Genomic DNA, 20,695 nt, shown 5'->3' with positions numbered 1-20,695 from the left:
TCCTTGCTCCCAGGCCAGGGCCATGCAAGCATACACCTTGTTTCTCTGATGCAGGACTTGGAGAACCAGATGCATATAGCGGAGCAGCGGAGGAGAACCCTGCTGAAAGATTTCCATGACACCTAAGTTGGGATGTGGATGTGCCGGGGTGAGGAAGATGTGGCCACAAGGTCTCCCGGCTGCCATACTGCATGCTGCAGGCTCTGCCTTTCATGACCCCAGGCGACAGCCAGGGCCCCACTCCTGAGAGACACTGGCAACACCTCTTAGTTGATTTCTGTTTTCTTCTCTTTTCACTTTTTGTTTCTACCAGGGTAGAGGCCATGTTGAACTGGCCTCTTTTCAGGACTTTTATTTCCCCCTGGATGGTTGTTGGGAGGGAGGGAATGTGTTTTCTGAATGGCTATTAATAGTATTAGATCATTACAACTTATGTAACTTTCAAAGGTTGTACAATTATACAAAAAAAAAACAAAAAAAACAAAGGCAAACTATAGGATAACACAGAGCCCTTTTTGAAAATAAATTGGCGTTGGAGTGTTTTACCCTCTAGCTCTTTTACTTAGAATGTAACATATGCTGCCTACCCACCTGAAAATGTCTGTACTGCAAGAGGGCCCTGGGCCTCTGCTTTCCAGATTCACATTTGTTTGGCCAGAGTTGGAGTCCTAAAGGAAGAGCATGGGTGGCAGATGGCAGGGAATTAAACTGGCCTGTGCAGTGGGCACGGAGCACAAGGAGTCACAGCATGCCTCCTGCCTTACCATGGTGGTACGGAGACAGTTCAGAACATGGTCTTCTTGCCACAGGGTGTTGTTGTCTCTGGTGGTGCTGCATGTCTGTGGCTCACCTTTATTCTTGAAACTGAGGTTTACCTGGATCTGGCTACTGAGGCTAGAGCCCACAGCAGAATGGGGGTGGGCCTGTGGCCCCCCAAACTAGGGGGCATAGGTTCATCACAGCGTTTCCTTTTGTCTCCTAAAGATAGGGATCTACTTTTGAAGGGAATTGTTCCTCCCAAATAAATTTGCTTTACCTTGGTGTCCTTTCTTTTGTGCCAGTATTCAAGTGGTATAGCTCTGAGCAGGGTCACATTTGGCCAAACTTGACACTGTCTTGCTGCACTCTCCTTTGGCAAACATCAGGGTCAGAATTCAGGATAGCCTTCCCTAGGGCACTGGCCTTTCTGGTACGGGGACCACGTTTTCACAGGTTATTTTCATGTTACCTGGAGCGTGTCCAGAGGCTGCTCTGAGGCTGAGGTGTGTTCCCCCTTGCCTGGTTCCAGCTGTCAGAGGGATACCATCCTAGGGTCTGGGAGTCCAAGGCCATGGGACTCCTTGGTTTGTGGTCTCAGATCCTGTACTAAGAAGGGTCTGGCCAGAGGAACAGACCAGTTTTCGCACAGTGAAGTGCAAGGGAACAAGTGGTTTGCCTGGTGTCCTACCTGTCCTGAACCTGGTCCTGTGGGCCATTGAAAAGTTAGATCTGTGATCTCTGGGGTTTTTGTGGCTTTGTTCAATGCTTCCACTCTAGGGCAGGCAGAGCAGTCTATACTCTCCCACACCTGCTTGACCTCCAGGGAGAGCTGATATACAGAGATCTGTGAATATTATGATAGAAATTATTTGGTATTCATATATTTCACCTGCAAGTCAGCAATTTCCCAGGTACCATGTAAGCTATAAAACAGTCATTCTTAAAGACACAGGATAGCTGTGACTCATGGAATCATGAGGTCCATGGCTGGTTGCAGGTTCCCTTTCTCCTTCCTCAGGTTTTGTCTCTTCCTGTGTTGTCCCCAGCAAGGGAGAGACTGTGGGGTGGATTGGGAGAACAAATTAGGAGTATAGCGGATGAACCCAGAATTGGAACAGTGGGGCGCTAACTGAACGAGGAGAGTACCTGCTGCAGGACCTGGAGGTCAGGTGTGAATGCTGTATTGGCACAAGGAATAAATATCCTGGCATCTGGAGCCTTTACCTCTCCATCAAGTCCTTCCTGTGATACTGCCATGGCACGGGATCTGAGTTGCAGCTCTGCACCCTAAATCACACCCTGGGCATTGTCTGGGCTGCAGGGCTGCCAGATTCTGCACTTGTGTCTAGCTGTGGCCCTGGATGCTGGAGCTGCAGGGTTTTCTGTGCTCAGACTGTAGCCTGTAGCTCTTGGCCTGTGTAGAGCCCCATCCTGTGTCCCCAGTGTCTGTTGTTTGTCAACATCATCAGGAAGATGGGAAAGGTCAGGCAGAATTTTTCTGCCCTACAAAGGGTAGAAGAGAAAGGACACAGTATTTTCATGAATTTACCATATCTCTTTGTTTTTCTTCAAAGAAAAAGTTAATTGAGGCAATGTCATCTGCTCAAAGTTGAGTGGTTTATTCACAATAAACTGTAAGTTTCTGATTATAAAAATGTGTCCAGAGTGTTTCTTCATGGGGTCTAGGTAGTCTTCTGAGCCCACAGGGGTCTGGCCAGTGAACACCAGAGGAGTGCCTTCCTATCAGTCAGCCCCTTCTTCCAGAGGGCTGGGGAGGCCCCAGTGGCCAAATTCGGCTCTGTTTTCCCTTTCTGGCTGTTCGGGGAGAGGGCACCTGTGATCCCTGTGGAATGAAGTAGTAAATCCTGGCAGTTTTCAGCTCTCCTCTCCTTCCCTGGGTTGTACAGGCTGAATCATTCCCCATCACAAACAGATCCCAGGGTTGTGGTAGGGTGCTGATATAAATGTCCCAACCCCCCCCCATTCTAAGACCTCTGGGCCCCTCCAAAGTAGACATGGGAATGTAGGGCTGTGGAGTATGGCAGGGCGAACTTTAGCTTCACGGGAGCCCTAAGGGTTGTGAAGAGACAACTTGGGGCAGAAACAAGTGTAGAGTCTAATCTCAAGGGTGAAGGACAGGAAATGGGGTTTGGATTAAGGGGTCCACATTTGTGGTGTCAGAAGTGGCAATAGTGTCAGTGGTAAGTAGCTCAGGGGTAGAGTGGAGGCTCCATAGCTGTGGGCAACAAGCACAGGGCACCTGTGGCTAGAACAGACCTCATACATTGCCAGTCTGAACTCCGCAGCTCTTCCTGTGGACCTCAGGTGTGCCAAGCCCTACGCTTGGCACCTGGGCATACAGTGGTATGCAAGTGATTCATGTGCTCTACCTTCCAGGAGCTTCCGGTCCATGGGGGACACGGAATTGATCACTAGTGAATGTTTTTTGTTTTGAGACAGTCTCGCTCTATTGCCCAGACTGTAGTATAGTGGCATGATCTCTGCTCACTGCAGCCTCCACTCCTGGGCTCAAACATCATTCTACTTCAGCCCTCCGAGTAGCTGGGACTAGTGTGTGCCACCTTGCTCCCCTAATTTTTATATTTTTTTGTAGAGACAGGGTCTTGCCATGTTGCCCAGACTGGTCTCAAACTCCTGAGTTCAAGCTGTCTTCCTGGCTTGGCCTCCCAAAGTGCTGGGATTACAGGCATAAGCCACTGCGCCCAGTCCACTAGTGAATGTTTGTACTGGAGCAGCTAGGCCAGGAGCGAAGGACCACCCATGCTCAGGGCCACTCCTGCAGACGACTGGGGCCAGGGTACTATGGCCTTGGTACCATAGCCTTGGCAATCCTAAAAAGAGACAAGATAGCACCTTCTAGCGAAGTCAAGAGGAGGGATTTTCCATGTAGCCCACAGGGGTCCACACAATAAGCATCTGAGCATCTCCTGTATAATGGGCTCCGCTTGGGGCGGGATAGAAAGGGATAGAAGTGGGACCTCACAAGACAATCACATTAACTGAGAACATACCCATTTAGTCCTCACAGCAGCCGCTTGAGGTAGGTGCTGTCATCATCCACATTACACAGCCACTTAAAATGAGAGCTAGGGGACTCGCGTGGTGGCTCATGCCTATAATCCCAGCACTTCAGGAGGCTGAGACTGGAGAATTGCTTGAGCTCCAGGAGTTCATGACCAGCCTGGATGACATAGGGAGACCTCTTCCTACAAAAATAAATAAATAAAAATCAGCTGGGTGTGGTGCTGCACACCTGTAATCCCAGCTACTTGGGAGACTGAGCTAGGAGGATCGGGTTTGGACTGTTTCACTGCCACCTGCCACCGCCACCTGGGGATGAGTGCTGCAATGTATGTAATCCTGCACTGCTCAGTCATTGACAGAAACAGGGCCTTCTCTTAACAATCAGGCGCGGTGGCTCACATTAATCCCAGCACTGGGGAGGTGGGGGAGGCCGGATCTGCCTGTATGGTCAGGAGTTTGCAGTTAGCCTGACCATGTATGTTGAAACCCTGTCTCCTATTAAAATAAACAAAAATTAGCCAGACATGGTGGTGGGTACCTGTAATCTAATACTCTGGAGGCTGAGGCAGAATAACCTTGAACCCAAGAGCCCAGGGTTGCAGTGAGCTGAGATTGCACCACTGCACTCCAGCCTCAAGCAACAGAGAACTCCATCTCAAAAAGGCGGGCATGGTGGCTCACGAAATTGTAATCCCAGCACTTTGGGAGACCCGAGCAGAGCGGGTCACAAGACCAGGAGATCAGACCATCCTGGCTAACACAGTGAAGCCCCATCTCTACTACAAAAAGTGTGGGTAGTGGCAGGCACCTGTAATCCCAACCCTATAGGAAAGAGCTGAGGCAGGAAGGCGTGAACCTGGGGCCCGGGCTTTGCAGTGAGCCAAGATTGGGCCACTGCACTTCAGCCTGGGTGACAGAGCGAGACTCTGTCTCAAAAAGAAAAAGAAAAAAGAACACAGATAAATAGAAGGCCTGGATTTGGTAGTGTGTACTGCCATGGCATCAAAGGACCAGGCTTTTAAAAGACAGAAATTCTGGTTTCTGATGTGGTTGTGAAATTCCCACAGCTGACAGCAGGTGGAGCAGCCCTGCAACCTCCTTGCTTTCTGTTTTCTGGCAATGAGCTATCAGTACCTTTGCTTAGTGATAGGCCTAACTCAGGTAATAGGTGTAAGAATGGAGTTCAGGAAAATAGGTTAAGCAAAGTACAGATTTTATGGTGATCAAATTCTAGTTTTTAAAAGGCTAGAGGGGCCGGGTGCGGTGACTCATGCCTGTAATCCAGCACTTTGGGAGGCTGAGGTGGGCGGATCACAAGGTCAGGAGTTTGAGACCAACCTGGCCAACACGGTAAAACCTCATCTCTACTAAAAATATAAAAATTAGCCGGGCGTGGCCGGGCGCGGTGGCTCAAGCCTGTAATCCCAGCACTTTGGGAGGCCGAGACGGGCGGATCACGAGGTCAGGAGATCGAGACTAGCCTGGCTAACACGGTGAAACCCCGTCTCAAAAAAAAAAAAAAAAAAAATTAGCCGGGCGTGGTGGCACGCACCTGTAATCCCAGCTACTTGGGAGGCTGAGGCAGGAGAATTGCTTGAACCCAGGAGGCGCGGAGGTGGCAGTGAGCCGAGATCGAGCCACTGCACTCCTGCCTGGGCGACAGAGCAAGACTCTGTCTCAGGGGGGGAAAAAAAGGCTAGAGGGAAATAGTCTCAATTTCATTCCAAAAAAGGTATGTGAAAACCATGAGATCCTTGGTAATATTGTGGTTCTGTTGGTTGGTATTTATTATATTTAAGAATTTAGGAGATTTGGGCTGGATGCGGTGGCTTATGCCTGTAAGCCCAGCACTTTGTGAGGCTGAGGTGGGTGGAACACCTGAGGTCATGAGTTTGAGACCAGCCTGGCCAACATAGTGAAACCCTGTCTCTACTAAAAATGCAAAAATTAGCCGGGCATTGTGGTGGGCACCTGTAGTCCCAGCTACTTGGGAGGCTGAGGCAGGAGAATTGCTTGAACCCGGGAGGCAGAGGTTGTAGTGAGCCGAGATTGTGCCACTGCACTCCAGCCTGGGCAACAGAGTAAGACTCCATCTCAAAAGAAAAAAAGCCAGACGTTGTGGTACAGCGCCTGTAATCCCAGCTACTTGGGAGGCTGAGGCAGGAGAATCGCTTGAACCAGGGAGGTGGAGGTTGCAATGAACTGAGATTGCGCCATTGTACTCCAGTCTGGGCAACAGAGTGAGACTCCGTCTCAAAAAAAGAAAAAAAAAAGAATTTAAGTGATTCATATGATTTTAGAAAATCTGACTTGTTTCTATCGTACTACTACTCAGAAATTGAGAGACTTTTGGCCTAACTAGGGTGGATTAATGATAAGCTGCAGGGAATTTGAACAGTCTTAAATTGGTAATAGAATTTTCATCTATTCGAATCAGAAACATTTCTTTTTGAGTTGAGGAGTGTTAAACAACTCTGACTGGCTGGAGAATACGTGAATCTCTCCACCTGCAACTCACGCCTGCAATCTACTCATTCTTCCTCCCAGACTACAATTTCCTACTCTCCCATGCCTATTAGCCCCCTATATTACAATGAAGGCAATTTCCTGTGTTAACTCAGGATAGTAGATAACGTCTCTGTTCTATTCAACACCTAACTTTAGCAGCAATTACATTTTATTTTAGAATTCATTGGCATTGGTGGCTCAAGCCTGTAATCCTAGCACTTTGCTGGGGGAGGCACGAGGCAGATGGGATCTGGAGTCGGGAGATCGAGACCATCCCTATTCTTCCTGAACGAAACCCGATCTCTACCTACTAAAAAGCCTACAAAAACCTGGCGGTGGCGGTGGCAGGGGAGGCGCCTGTGATCCCAGCTACTGGGAGGCTGGAGCCAGGAGAATGAGTAAACCAGGAGGCTGAGTTTGCAGCCCGAGAAGAAGTCGGCCACTGCACTCCAGCCTCTGGGTGACAGAGAAGCGAGACTCGATCTCAAAAAGGTAATTCATTTTACCCAGTGGGAGGGGCAGTCATCACTGCCTGCCCAGCAGCCTCTCACCTCTACTGCAGAAGTCCAGGCCTCCCTGGTTGCCTTCAGAGCTGTAAGTTCCCACTCCATCTGAAGTGAAATACTGGGCTGCTGGTGTGTGTAGTTAGCACCCCAGCCTTGGCTAAGCCACAAGACCTCCCATTGCTGCCTGTTCCCTTTCTGTCTGGAAACAGAAACTCTCCTTTTGTGAAGCAGTGTTCATCTATCCTATCCTAAGGAGATTGACCAAAGTGGTCCCTGAGGGTGGCTGGATTAGTGGATGCCCACATGTGCTTGAATCGTGAAAACAGCCACTCTGTGTAAAGTCTTGGGAAAAAGGCTGGGTGGTGTGGCTCACGCCTGTAATCCCAGCAGTTTGGGAGGCCGAGATGGGCAGGTCACTTGAGGTCAGCAGTTGGAGACCAGCCTGGCCAACATGGTGAAACCGTGTCTCTACTAAAAATACAAAAAAAGCCGGGCACGGTGGCTCATGCCTGTAATCCCAGCACTTTGGGAGGCCAAGGCAGACAGATCACGGGTCAGGAGATTGAGACCATCCTGGCTGACATGGTGAAACCCTGTCTCTACTAAAAATACAAAAAAAAATTAGCCAGGTGTGGTGGCGGGTGCCTGTAGTCCCAGCTACTTGGGAGGCTGAGGCTGGAGAATGGCGTAAACCTGGGAGGCAAAGCTTGCAGTGAGCTGAGATTGTGCCACTGCACTCCAGCCTGGGCGACACAGCAAGATTCCATTTCAAAAAAACAAAAACAAAAAAAATTAAAATAAAAAAATAATAAAAATACAAAAAAAAAAAATTGGCCCGCCATGGTGGCGCATGCCTGTAGTCTCAGCTATTCGGTAGGCTGAGGCAGGAGAATCGCTTGAACCTGGGAGGCAGAGGTTGCAGTGAGCCAAGATCGCGCCACTGCACTCAGCCTGGACGACAGAGTGAGACTCCGTCACAAAAAAAAAAAAAAAAAAAAATCTTGGAAGAAAGAGGTGGGCCTGCCCTTGGAGCCCCTGGCCTGCCTTGACTTGAGGGGACTAGAAAATGCAGACTATGCTTTGCTGTGGGGAAGGGAGAGGAGATGGGAGAAGAGGTAGGGGCGTCTTACCAGGGTAGGGAGAAACCACCAGTGTGACCTGCCTTAAAAGTGTTGTTCTTGCCTGCAAGTCCACCTCAGGGAGTGGGGTCAGCGTCTGCCCTGAGGGCGTGTAGTAATCTCTTCCTGAGGATAACCAGCTCTCGAAGAGCAGGGATTCCTTGGCACTTGACCACTGGTAGGTATGTCTTCCCCCCACCCCGTCTTTGGTGATAATCTGTTTAGTTTTTCTCTGAGGTAATGGTGTCTCGGTTGTGGAAGAGTCCCTTCCCGCCTCTTCACACGTGCCAGCTTTGATGCAAGGAGTGTTTCATACACCTGAGCACTGGCTCATTCCTGCGGGTTGCCATGGGGGGCTCACCTTCCTGATGCCAGGGCTCCTCCAGGATGCACTCTCTGACTGCCTATGCAACCCTGCACATCAGGCAGCTTCTTCCTAAGGCCTGCCTCACTCCGGCAGGACTCCCCGGGAGATCCGGACCGACCGCCAAACCGAGCTCCAAGAACGCTTGCAAGGAGACTGTGGGTCCTACCCTATCGCCGCTTACGCAGTACCGGCCTCCGTGGCGCCCCCAAATGCCGCACTGTTAAGTCATCCCAGTGCTGCCTCCTCCGCCCTGCGCTCCCCAGCCCCGCTCCTGGAGTCAGAAGATGCAGACGATACTGTTCCCGGAGGCAAGAGGGCGTCTTCACGCAGGCACCAAGAAGCTCCCAGTAGTGTATGCCTTAATGGTGCCGCTCTTGTCTGCGTCTACACTTGGGGCCTTGGCTTCTGACTTGGGGAGTGTACAGCTCTGCCCGACAACAACCCAGCTTGGAAAGAGAAGCTTAAGGCGCAGGGAGGCCGAGCCCCGCGCGGACACAAGCGGCTCCGGGCGGGCTCAGCACCCCCAGGCACCGTCTCCTAGTTACCGCGGCGCTCGCGGGCCTGGCGGCCGTTGTCCGGGCGACTGCGCAGCGCGGGCACCCCGCGGCCCCTCCCCTTGAGGCGCGCGCGACCTGGGTGCCATGGCGGCGGCGGCGGTGACAGGGGAGGCCTCGAGGCCGCAGTGGGCGCCGCCAGACCACTGCAAGGCGCAGGCGGCGGCTGGGCTGGGCGACGGCGAGGACGCACCAGTGCGGCCGCTGTGCAAGCCCCGTGGCATCTGCTCGCGCGCCTACTTCCTGGTGCTGATGGTGTTCGTGCATCTGTACCTGGGTAACGTGCTGGCGCTGCTGCTCTTCGTGCACTACAGCAATGGCGACGAAAGCAGCGATCCCGGGCCCCAGCACCGCGCCCAGGGCCCCGGGCCCGAGCCCACCTTAGGTCCCCTCACCCGGCTGGAGGGCATCAAGGTGAGGACCTCCCCGCCCCGCCGCGCTCCAGGCCCTGCACGGCTGAGCCCGAAAGGACCGGCACTCAACCCGGGTCCCCACACTGCCCCCGGCGCTGCTCTGCGTCGGTCCCGCGCGCTCCCACTCACGCGTCTGCTGTCGCGCTCCGGGCCGGGGTGACTTGGCCCTTCTTGGGCAGCGCGGTCTGGCGACCCAGCTGCCCGCTGTGCGCCTTTCCCTTAGGTGGGGCACGAACGTAAGGTCCAGCTGGTCACCGACAGGGATCACTTCATCCGAACCCTCAGCCTCAAGCCGCTGCTCTTCGGTAAGTCCGCCAGATACTCCTGCGAAGGGCCAGGGTCTGCGGTTTGGTGGCCACCTTGAGGCTCACTGTGACCACGTGACCTCTATTTTGAAAATGGCTGCTTCAAAGCAGCCCTTCCAGAGGATTACCAAAGTGAAGGACCTTCCCCGTCCTCGCAATAGGGTAACACTCCCTCTTATCCCTACTCCCTGCAGTCCATTATTCCATCACAGGGCTGGCAGAGTGAGCCTGAGGCTGGTGTCTAAACATTTCATTGCAGCTGTCTTCCGTGCCACCATTAATTGTCACCTTCTAGAACTAGGGGGAAGGTGGGAGACTGATAACCAGCTTTCTGCCGACCTCAGGACCTCTGGGGAAAATCCCACTGCCCAAGTGGGCCTTGTGGTCTGATGAGAAGCAGGCTGTCCAAATGTAGATAAACTGGTGCCCCCCCACTAGCCTCCTCCACCGGAGCACCAGTCAGAGGCTCAGCTTTTGCTGCCAGCGCTCTGAGATTCTTCTTACCGTGAAGTCTTTGTTCAGCCATCATGGGCAAAGCCTTCTAGGGTGACTTCACTTGGAGCCACAACATAGCTCATTGTTTCTGAGCTCGTTATGTGCTTGCCTTCGTATGATTATTTCATTTAATTCCTGCAACCCCTCTGTGATGTGGGTGTAGATCCTACCCTCAGACCAGTGGGGGAGAAAGTTAGGCACAGAGAGCTGCTGTGGCTTGGCCAGGCTGACACGGTTACTTTAGTGGTGAAGCTAGGATTAGAACCCACATAGCCTGCCTCTAAGGCCTGCGCAGCAAAGCCACAGTGAGAGCTGTGAAGACCCCAGAGTCCTTCAAAGGCCACCAGTGTCAACAAGATGGGGACCCCTAGTCCCATGGACCTTGTCCAGGGTGTTTGTACAGCCCAGCCCTGGGTACCTGGCCTCCGTGACAAACATATTTGCAAACCCAGGGCCATTCCTGCCTGCGGGGGGATGGAATGGGTTAGGAGCTGGGGCCAAAGTAGAACATTTGAGCACATGTCATTACCTCCAAGCAGAGAGTCCTGGTTGGGGATTATGCCTAGACCTGTCAGAATGATGTCATACGCATGCTGTTTATAGGGAAATAGATTATGCTGTCAGTCCTGTTGTGGGAGGGGCATCCAAAGGTGGTGGTTGTTATTACTGTTACTATTGAATAAAGTTGAAATCTGTGCCAGGCACTATTTTAGGTGCTGGGAACACAGCATTGAACTAAATATAAACAATGAAACAAAACCCTGAAGCTGACATTCAAATGAAGAGGAAACAGACAAAAAAATATATACATTGGTGTTTCAGATGGTGATATGTGATTGCAAACAAGTAAGGCAGATTTTTTTTCTTTTTTCCTTTTGCCAACATAAAATACCTGACAGGGCTGGGCGCGGTGACTCATGCCTATAATCCCAGCACTTTGGGAGGCTGAGGCAGGCGGATCACTTCAGGTCAGGAATTCAAGGCCAGCCTGACCAACATGGTGAAACCTCATCTCTACTAAAAATACAAAAATTAGCCGGGTGTCGTGGCGGACACCTGTATCCCAGCTGTTTGGGAGGCTGACGCATGAGAATTACTTGAACCCAGGAGGCAGAGGTTGCAGTGAGTCAACATTGCACCACTGCACTCCAGCCTAGGCAACAGAGAGAGACCCCTGTCTCAAAAAAAAAAAAAAAAAAAAAAGACAAAAAGAAAATAGCAGACAGTAAGGCAGAAGTTCAGCTGGGATTGGAACTCTTTTTTTTTTTTTTTTTTTTTGAGACGGAGTCTTGCTCTGTCACCCAGGCTGGAGTGCAGTGGCCAGATCTCAGCTCACTGCAAGCTCCATACTCGGGTTCCATACCTCACCTCAGCCTCCCGGTAGCTGGGTTCCAAGTGGCCACTGCCGACTAGTTTTTATTTACAGTGAGATGAAGGGTTTCACCGTGATGCCTAGGATAATAGATCTCCCTGACGCCCGTGATCCGCCCGTCTTGCATCCCAAAGTGTAAGTTACAGGCAGAGCCACAGCGCTTGACCCTCTTTTTAGACAGGTTTCTCTCTTGTTGTCAGGCTGGAGGTGCAATGGTATGATCTCCAGCTCACCCGGCCTCACTTGCCTCCGAGTTCAGCGATTCTCCTGCCTCAGCCTCCCAAGTAGCTGGGATTACAGGCATGTGCCACCATGTCCGGCTAATTTTTTGCATTTTTAGTAGAGATGGGCTTTCACCATGTTAGCCAGGATGGTCTCCATCTCCTGACCTCAGGTGATCCACCCGCCTCGGCCTCCCAAAGTGCTGGGATTACAGGTTAGAACCACCGTGTCTAGCTGGAACCCTTAATAAGGTAGCCAAGGTGGACCTGCCTGAGAAAAATATTTGAGCAAGGCCGGGCTCGGTGTCTCACGCCTGTAATCCCAGCACTTTGGGAGGCCGAGGCGGGTGGATCACCTGAGGTCAGGAGTTCAAGACCAGCCTGACTAACATGCAGGAATTCCATCTACTAAAAATACAAAATTAGCAGGGAGTGGTGGCACATGCCTGTAATCCCAACTACTTGGGAGGCTGAGGCAGGAGAATTGCTTGAACCTGGGAGGCAGAGGTTGTGGTGAGCGAAGACTGTGCCATTGCACTCCAGCCTGGGTAACAAGAATGAAACTCCATCTCAAAAAAAAAAAAAAATTTGAGCAAAGACTTGTGGGAAGTATAAGATAACTGTCAGGAAAGAGGGGTCCAGGAAAGGGACTAATACTCACCCCATTACTACTACACTACTATGAACAGACACATCTGAGGAGGCAGTGTTTTCTCTCAGTAGCCTTCCTGGGATCTGTATATATCTAATTCATATTCATGTTAGGTTAAGTGAGCCATGAAGCCAAAGTCTCCCTAATAAGCAGCTTGTCCTGTAAAGCAGAGAATGAGCCCGGCTTGGTGGTTCATGCTTGTAATCCCAGCACTTTGGGAGGCTGAGGCGGGTGGATCACTTGAGGTCAGGAGTTCAAAACCAGCCTGACCAACATGGTGAAACCCCGTCTCGACTAAAAATACAAAAATTAGCTGGGCATGGTGTCAGATGCCTGTAATCCCAGCTACTCGAGAGGCTGAGGCAGGAGAATCACTTGAACCTGGGAGGTGGAGGTTGCAGTGAGCCAAGATCATGCCACTGTACTCCAGCCTGGGTGACAGTGAGACTCCATCACAGAAAAAAAAAAAAAAAAAAAAAAAAAAAAAAAAAGGCATAGAATGAGAAACCCAGATCTGAAGTCACCAAGAGCAAACTACAAAAAGCAGAGGAAATTTGACAAAAGGTAAACTGGTTCTGGTTAAGCCATCAGATGGATCTCTGTTTCTGCAGACAAATTTCAAAAGGCATAACCAAGAGATTGTAATCAGTGATTACAAGAAGTCCAGATGTGGCTGGGCACGGTGGCTCAAGCCTGTAATCCCAGCACTTTGGGAGGCCGAGATGGGCGGATCATGAGGTCAGGAGATCGAGACTATCCTGGCTAATACGGTGAAACCCCGTCTCTACTAAAAAATAAAAAAAAAAAAACTAGCCCGGCGAGGTGGCGGGCGCCTGTAGTCCCAGCTACTCGGGAGGCTGAGGCAGGAGAATGGCGTAAACCCGGGAGGCGGAGCTTGCAGTGAGCTGAGATCCGGCCACTGCACTCCAGCCTGGGCGACAGAGCGAGACTCCGTCTCAAAAAAAAATAAAAATAAAAAATAAAAAAGAAGTCCAGATGTGTGAGAGGGGAGAGGGTGGTCATGGTGGGGCAGTTCCTCAATACTGTGGTATTGGATGACTACAAAAAAGGATGCCTCATCCCCAGCAGCAGCAGTGTCTGTCTTCTGGGCCTGCCTGTCCCTCTGTCCATTGGTCTGCTACCCAGTCATTCTAAATGGTCAAGCAGGGCCCGAGAAGAGTGGGCCTGCTATAGATTCTGCCCCCTCTGCCATGCTGTTCTTGGATCTAAACCTGTGATCTGCCAGCCTCAGGGACCCAAGATACCTGGGATCGAAGAGTGGATGCTCAAGATGTGAGTTGGGGCAAGGGAACTGGGGTCCATCCTAAGGTGCCTCCATCTCTGTAGAAGGGAACCCTAGCACTTCTCAGGGAAGACCCCATGCAACCCCCAGTCTCTCTCCTTGAGAAATATTTCCTGTTTCCCACCCCTGTTCCTAAAGACACTTGGCAACTGGGACCTGGGCCACAAAAGGCCCAAACTGAGCTCCTGGCAAATACCTCCATGACTGGTAGGTCATTTTCCCTTGGTAGGGAAATAAAGGATTTGGAATATTGGGTGTCAGCTGAGGGCACCATCTTGTTCAGAAGAGAAGTGCTCCATTTCCAAACCATTGCCACCTCTCTGGGGACATTGCTTTCTTACATGTGGCCTACTTCTCCCGCCATCCTGCCCCACTCCACACTGATTCTGTCATAGCAGGTCAGATCTCATCGCTCCCTTTGTTTTGTTTTTGTTTTGACACGGAATTTCACTTTTGTCGCCCAGGCTGGAGTGCAGTGGTACCATCTTGGCTCACTGTAACCTCTGTCTCCCAGGTTCCAGTGATTCTCCTGCCTCAACTTTCCAAATAGCTGGAACTACAGGCACCCACCACGCCCGGCTAATTTTTTGTATTTTTAGTAGAGACAAGATTTCACCATGTTGGCCAGGCTGGTCTCAAACTCCTGACCTCAGGTGATCCGCCCACCTCGGCCTCCCAATTACAGACGTGAGCCACCGTGCCCAGCAGCTCATCACTCTCTTAAAAGTCTCCAACATTTTCCATTTCACTTCTAAGTCTCATTTGATGCCTGAAAGCCCTCTCGCCTCTTTTTTTTTTTTTGAGACAGAGTCTTGCTCTGTCGCCCAGGCTGGAGTGCGGTGGCGCGATCTCAGCTCACTGCAAGTTCCTCCTTCCGGGTTACGCCATTCTCCTGCCTCAGCCTCCCAAGTAGCTGGGACTACAGGCACCCGCCACCACGCCCGGCTAATTTTTTGTATTTTTAGTAGAGATGGGGTTTCACCGTGTTAGCCAGGATGGTCTCCATCTCCTGACCTCATGATCCGCCCACCTCAGCCTCCCAGAGTGCTGGGATTACAGGCGTGAGCCACCGCGCCTGGCTGCCCTCTCGCCTCTTAGATGCATCTCCTGCCCCCAACCCCAACTCCATTTACTCCCTGCTGATCCTAAGACACCATAAGCTCACTGCTGCTTCAGGGCCTTTGTACGTACTGTTCCCTCACTAAAAGGCTTAGACCTGGCTCTTCCCACAGAGAGTGCCTTCAGCTCCAGCAGACCTCTGCTCACACATTCCATCCTCAGAGACCTCTTGTCCTCAAACCCATCTTACAATGTTCCCAGGCACCCTGTTGCATCAACCTGCTGGGTTTTGTTCTCAAATGCTTAGGACTGCTGGAAACTATTTTCTGTATTTATTTGTGTCATTTGTGCCTCTGCCCACAAAGGTGAGCTGCATATGTAAGAGGATTGATTTGTCCCAGCTATGTGTCCAATGGCCAGAGTTGTATCTCCCGCTGATTTTTTTTTTTTTTTTTTTTTTCTGAGATGCAGTCTCACTCTGTTGCCCAGGCTGGAGTATGGTGGTGTGATCTCGGCTCACTGCAACCTCCACCTCCTGGGCTCAAGCCATTCTCCTCCTGCATGAGCCTCCTGAGTAGCTGAAATTACAGGCGCCCACCACCATGCCCAGCTAATTTTTGTATTTTTATCAGAGACAGGGTTTCACCATGTTGGCCAGGCTGGTCCTGACCTCAAGTGATCCTCCCACCTCGACCTCCCAAAGTGCTGGGATTACAGGCGTAAGCCACCGCGGCCAGCCTCCCGCTAATCCTTGGCTGGCTGGAGGAGTTCACTGGGTGCTCTCAACCCAGTCCAGCATCTGCCTGCTGGCTTAAAGCATCCTCCACATACCCTTCTGACTTGGCACTCTCTTCAAAGGCAGCAGGGGATACTACTAGTGGCCAGCAAGAGTTTTCTTTCTTTTTTTTTTTTTTTTTGAGATGGAGTCTTGCTCTGTCGCCCAGGTTGGAGGGCAGTGGTGCAATCTCGGCTCACTGCAAGCTCCACCTCCCAGGTTCACGCCATTCTCCTGCCTCAGCCTCCCGAGTAGCTGGGACTACAGGCGCCCACCACCACGCCTGGCTAATTTTTTTTGTATTTTTTTAGTAGAGACAGGGTTTCACTGTGTTAGCCAGGATGGTCTCGATCTTCTGACCTCATGACCCGCCCGCCTCGGCCTCACAAAGTGCTGAGATTACAGGTGTGAGCCACCGTGCCCGATCGCCAGCAAGAGTTTTAATCCATTTTTCTTAACGATTTGAGGTAAATGAATAATTGCTACCAGTATACAAAACAATTTATTTTAAAATCATGACTGCTTTATCATAGGATTTCTAAATGTATTCTTTTTCAGCTTAAGAAAACCATGGCCGGGCGCGGTGGCTCAAGCCTGTAATCCCAGCACTTTGGGAGGCCGAGGCGGGTGGATCACGAGGTCAGGAGATCGAGACCATCCTGGCTAACATGGTGAAACCCCGTCTCTACTAAAAATACAAAAAAATAGCCGGGCGAGGAGCCGGGAACACAGACGCCCACCTACTTGGGAGGCTAAGGCAGGAGAATTGCTTGAGCGCGGGGGGGGGAGGGGGCAGCCGCCCGACAACCCACCCCGGGGGACAAAAGGAGGCCCCGGCATAAAAAAAAAAAAAAAAAAAAAAAAAAGAAAACCATTAGGCAGCTACATCAGACTGTGGTGTTCATGATAAACACTGGAAGCCCAAAAGTAGAGAAAGAATTTTAGTGTGCCTATCAGTTCAAGGTTGCTTTTTTTTTTTTTTTTTTTTTTTGAGATGAGTCTCTCTCTATCGCCAGGCTGGAGTGCAGTGTGGTGCCATCTCAGCCCGCTGCAACCTCCACCTCCCGCGTTCAAGCAATTCTCCTGCCTTAGCCTCCCAAGTAGCTGGGACTACAGGTGCGTACCATCTCAACTTACTGCAACCTCCGCCTCCTGGGTTCAAGTGATTCTTCTGCCTCACCCTTCCAAATAGCTGGAACTACAGGCACCCGCCACCACGCCCAGCTAATTTTTGTATTTTTAGTAGAGATGGGTTTTCACCATGTTGGCCAGGATGGACTCAATCTCTTGACCTCGTGATCTGCCTGCCTCAGCCTTCCAAAGTGCTGGGATTACAGGCGTGAGCTATTGCTCCTGGCTAGTTCAAGTTTTTAAGGAATTAAGCTCAGGCTTCTGCATTGCCACACACACCCCTGCTTTTTCATAGGCCTGCTGCTTGACAAAGCTACGGACCCAGTAAAGATTAATCAGGTATAATTGAGTCTGTCCGGGGTTTGACAAACAGCATCATGACCAAGGTGAGCATAGCCCAAGGCTATGTCACTGCCCAGAGACTCAGCTTGGGGTTCTGAGGCACATGGCCAGTAGTAGCAGGTCACTAGCCAGGCTGTCATCCTGGGCCTGGGAAGGACAGAAGGTGGTTTTCCCTACCCAGCATACACAGCTGCCAGGGAGCCTGTCTGACCTCTTGGCCGGACAGAGGACTACCTGCTCAAGAAGCAGTCCCTAGCTGTGTCCATGGAAGGTGTACTTCCACCCTGTTTGAGACTTGTGCCTCTCTGGATTCTGGTTTGTAAATCTCCTTGGGAGGCAGCAGAAAGAGGGTTGTATGTGTTTCCATGGGAGCACACACAATTTGCATGACCACTGCAGAGGCCATGGCTACAAAGTCCCAGGCTCTCCCTGGCAGGGTTAGCCCCTATTCTTGGCACTGGTGAGGGTGCCAATGGCGCACAGCCAGCCAAAAATTTTGGTGGCCCTGGCTCCAGGCAAAGGCCGTCGTTACCAAGAGCCAGCAGCCCTCCATCTTCCCACTCAACACATAGGTCCCTGTGTGCCTTCCTTGGAAAAGAATGTACACGCATGTGACATCCAGCTGCAGCCACTGTTGCAGGGTGGGCTGCAGCTCTGCAGGGGGCAGTGGTCCTGTCTTCAGCACCTCTAGTCTGGAGTACAGGTCGCAGTCCCAGGGGCCAGAGGAAGTACTGTTGTGCCTGGAGAACCTGACCTTCACTGCTGAGTGGGAACAGAGGGGCTGGTGAGGAGATGGGCCTCTAGGAGTCCTCCCTAAACCCCCAAGAGTGTTTAATCCACCAGTCCCCTCCACCTGGTCTTGTCTGATGCTCTGCCCTTAGAATCAGGCTCTTAGGATGCCACCTTCCTCAGCAGAATTTTTGGCTTCGTTTTTTTGTTTTAGCAATGTCCTATGCTTGTAAAGGAATTTTTTCTTTTCGTTGTAACCAGGCATAGCATTTGGGTATTCCCTCTTACATTGCCTCAGCACCGAGCCAGGAGCTGCATTGGAGGCACTTGGAAGAGGTGTGTAAAGCTACAGGCCCAGGACTCATCAAAGTCACTGGTGCAGAGAGTGCCCAGGACCTCCTTGGAGGAGCCTGCATCCTGCAACTTGCAGTCCCTGCAGCTGGCACGCAGTGCTGGGAAGAGGGGCAGGGCGAGGCACCTGTGGTTGTGGTTGGGGTGGAGTGAGGAGGGAGTGGAGGGGGCTGATCCCTCCCACTTTTCCCTCTTTTTTACCCTTTTTGAGAGGGATGCCTGCTGTAGGTGACATTGAGTACAGTTTACTTGATCCCCTGGGGAATCATTTGAAAGGGGTGGGGCAGAGCAAGGTGGAGACCAGCCATGTGCAGACTCACATGGGCAGTCCAGGCGGGAGCTGTTGTTGGCCACGGCAGTGATGCAGAGATCATGGCCCAAGGGGAAGCGTCCACAGCGCAGGATGGCTGGCCAGGGGTAGCCGTAGCAGGCCATGATGGGCTCGCAGCTGACCTGCATGGCCTCGCACAGGCTGTGGGAGGGGTAGATGACCCTTTGGGGGAAAGGGTTGGGGGCTGCACTGCCACAGGCTGGGCACCCAGATCATCTGGAACCTCTCCATGTTCCTACCCCTGTCTAGTGGCCTGGAATTCTCTGGTTGCTGGGCAACGACACTGGTCGCCTAGCAACAGCCCTGTAGCCTGGCTTTTCCACTTTCCCCACATCTCAGTCCTCAGCTCTGCCTCTTCACTCCCAGTGCTTCTGTCTTATCTCCTCCGCCTCCTCCCACTCAAGTGTCTTGCCAGCTTTCCAGTGCACCTCGCCCTCCAGTTCTGTGGCCATCCAGTGTCTGCGAGAGGCAGCCTGCACCTTGGGCCTTTACTCTCCATCTTAAAGTGAGGAAGCAGGGCCCTCCCTCTTGTCCTGAAAGGCCTTCAGGGCACCGCAGCCAGGGCTGGGGTTGGCAAACAGTACAAGGCCTTGATCCTGAGTTCTGCTGACATGGCCACCCAGAGGCTCTGGGAGGGAACTGTTGTTCACAGGATAGGTTAGGCTGGGGAAGAGGAAACAGCCTTGGGATCTCTGGACTCTCTGGGAGAAAAGGCCACCAAAAGGGCCTCTGCTCCATCTCTTGCCAGGGTCTCTTTGGACAGACAGAGCTTCCACACCTCAATGGAGAGGAGGTCCCAGCCCATCTGCCCCCAACCCCCAGCCTGAAGTGACTTGTCCACCTGCCCTGTCTTGACATTCAAGAGCCCTTGACCACCATTGGTGGTCTCCTGCCTAAGGGCACCTGGTTCCCTCTGTCTGGAACACTCTAATAAAACGATCCATTATCCTCCCTGTCCCTGTCAGTGCCCAGCCCTGATAGGTGCTCAGCAAGGATTACTGAAGACCTGAGTCACCAGAGCAGGGCCCTGAGGGAGCCCTCCAGGGTCATGCACCTGGAAGCCCCTGTCCTACCTGTCAAGGCATACAGGGGCAAAGAGCAGAGGAAGAGGCAGGCATCGGTGTGGCACTCCCGGGCAAGCAGGGGCAGCCAGCTGACCAACTGCTGGATGGCCTCAGCTGCTGTGTCGTGGTCCAGCAAGTTGAGCAGCAGCATCTGTATAGCCAATATCGTGGCATAGGGCCATGGCTTGGGGAATGGGCATGCACCTCATGCAGCCCCAGGGAGCCCCTGACCCTGCCTTCACCCCACAGCATCACCAGCGTTACCAGCAGCCACAGCCCTCGCTTCATCACTGCCTTCTGTGCCTTGGTCTTAATGAACTGAGGTTGAGGGTTTTATAGGGCTATTCCTGCACCCCAGGAGCCAACAGAGGAGATCCTGCAGGGGTCTGTACAGCTCCGAGGTGCCTGGACCCACCTGGTGAGGCCCCAACATGCTGACTGGGCTGTTTGTTTTTGATTAGCACACAGCAGGGGACTGTAGAGGCTGGAGGCATCTCCACTGGGCTTGCGGATTACTGGCACCTAATAAACTGAAGAAACCTGGGCCTGTGTTTCCTTTTTCTGGCTTCCTTTTTCTTTCTTTTAAAATTTTGAGTTAAGCAATCAGGAGGTGACTCTGTTGATTTGCAATTTGATCTAACCCATTGTTCCACAGGGCTGTCTCCCCTTGGATCACACCCTTTCTGGGTTTGCTGGGGTAACAGGATCATGCAGGCCACTAGTGGGGGCCTTTGTCCTATCCTCAATGTTATCACATCAGGGTCACCTGCTCCTAGTAGCTGAATCTGGTCATGAGCATGGTTTCTGGAACACAGCATGCTGGGTGGCCCGTGGCAAGGCACTTATTTCTCTGTGCTTGGGTTTCCTCTTAGATAGGACGGTTGAATTAATGGGGCCTGGCCTTCTAGGGTAAGTATAAGGATTGAGGAGTTGATATGTATGAAGTACTTAGGACAGTGCCTTGGGCAGAGTTTGTGCTACCTAAGTATTTTCTGTTGTAATTACTATTAAAAACCACTCCAGGCCAGGTGTGGTGGCTCATGCTTATAATCCCAGCATTTTTGAGCCTGAGGTGGAAGGATCGCTTGAGCCCAGGACATTGAGACCAGCCTGGGCAACATAGGGAGACTCCATCTCTACAAAAAATAATAAAATAAAATTTTAAAAGCTCCAACCCTGATGCTGAGCGGCCATTTTCCTTCCTCTTAGCAATGGCTGGAACTTTGTGCTGGAAGTGTAACTGAGAGAAGCGGCAGGCCACTCCGCAGGTAGCAGTGCCGCCCTTCCTCCAATCA

At 51.7% G+C, this 20,695-nt stretch overlaps 2 protein-coding genes and 2 long non-coding RNA genes across 19 annotated transcripts in view; 3 read left to right on the top strand and 1 right to left on the bottom strand.

Moving 5' to 3' along the window:
- Positions 1-2,414, top strand: part of ARIH2 (ariadne RBR E3 ubiquitin protein ligase 2) — a 70,233-nt gene extending 67,819 nt beyond the window's left edge. For all 14 annotated transcript variants that reach the window (XM_031663355.1, XM_031663367.1, XM_031663358.1 and 11 more), the window contains one exon: positions 55-2,414. In XM_031663355.1, the coding sequence (XP_031519215.1) occupies positions 55-126 (72 nt within the window). In that variant the 3' untranslated portion in view covers positions 127-2,414. The remainder of the gene's footprint in view (positions 1-54) is intronic.
- LOC110742578 lies at positions 2,358-10,541 on the bottom strand. Of its 2 annotated transcripts, none has more exons than XR_002520386.2 (3): positions 9,400-10,541; positions 3,792-3,986; positions 2,358-2,602 (listed from the first exon to the last, which is right to left on the bottom strand). It is a non-coding gene; the product is annotated as an uncharacterized LOC110742578 (long non-coding RNA). The 2 variants fall into 2 exon arrangements; XR_002520385.2 differs by lacking the exon at positions 9,400-10,541 and adding an exon at positions 8,298-8,410.
- P4HTM (prolyl 4-hydroxylase, transmembrane) overlaps positions 8,572-20,695 on the top strand; it is a 19,034-nt gene continuing 6,910 nt past the window's right edge. The window contains exons 1-2 of one of the 2 annotated variants that reach the window (XM_021934424.1): positions 8,572-9,271; positions 9,494-9,575. In XM_021934424.1, the coding sequence (XP_021790116.1) occupies positions 8,945-9,271; positions 9,494-9,575 (409 nt within the window). In that variant the 5' untranslated portion in view covers positions 8,572-8,944. The remainder of the gene's footprint in view (positions 9,272-9,493; positions 9,576-20,695) is intronic. The other variant, XM_003894460.4, reaches the window with a different exon arrangement.
- Positions 16,717-19,945, top strand: LOC103882081. Its single transcript, XR_643756.4, has 2 exons — positions 16,717-18,841; positions 19,085-19,945. It is a non-coding gene; the product is annotated as an uncharacterized LOC103882081 (long non-coding RNA).

Source organism: Papio anubis, chromosome 2 (genome assembly GCF_008728515.1).
Source record: "Papio anubis isolate 15944 chromosome 2, Panubis1.0, whole genome shotgun sequence".
In the NCBI taxonomy this organism is placed as follows: Eukaryota; Metazoa; Chordata; class Mammalia; order Primates; family Cercopithecidae; genus Papio; species Papio anubis.
This window is presented reverse-complemented; position numbering and strand designations above follow the sequence as displayed.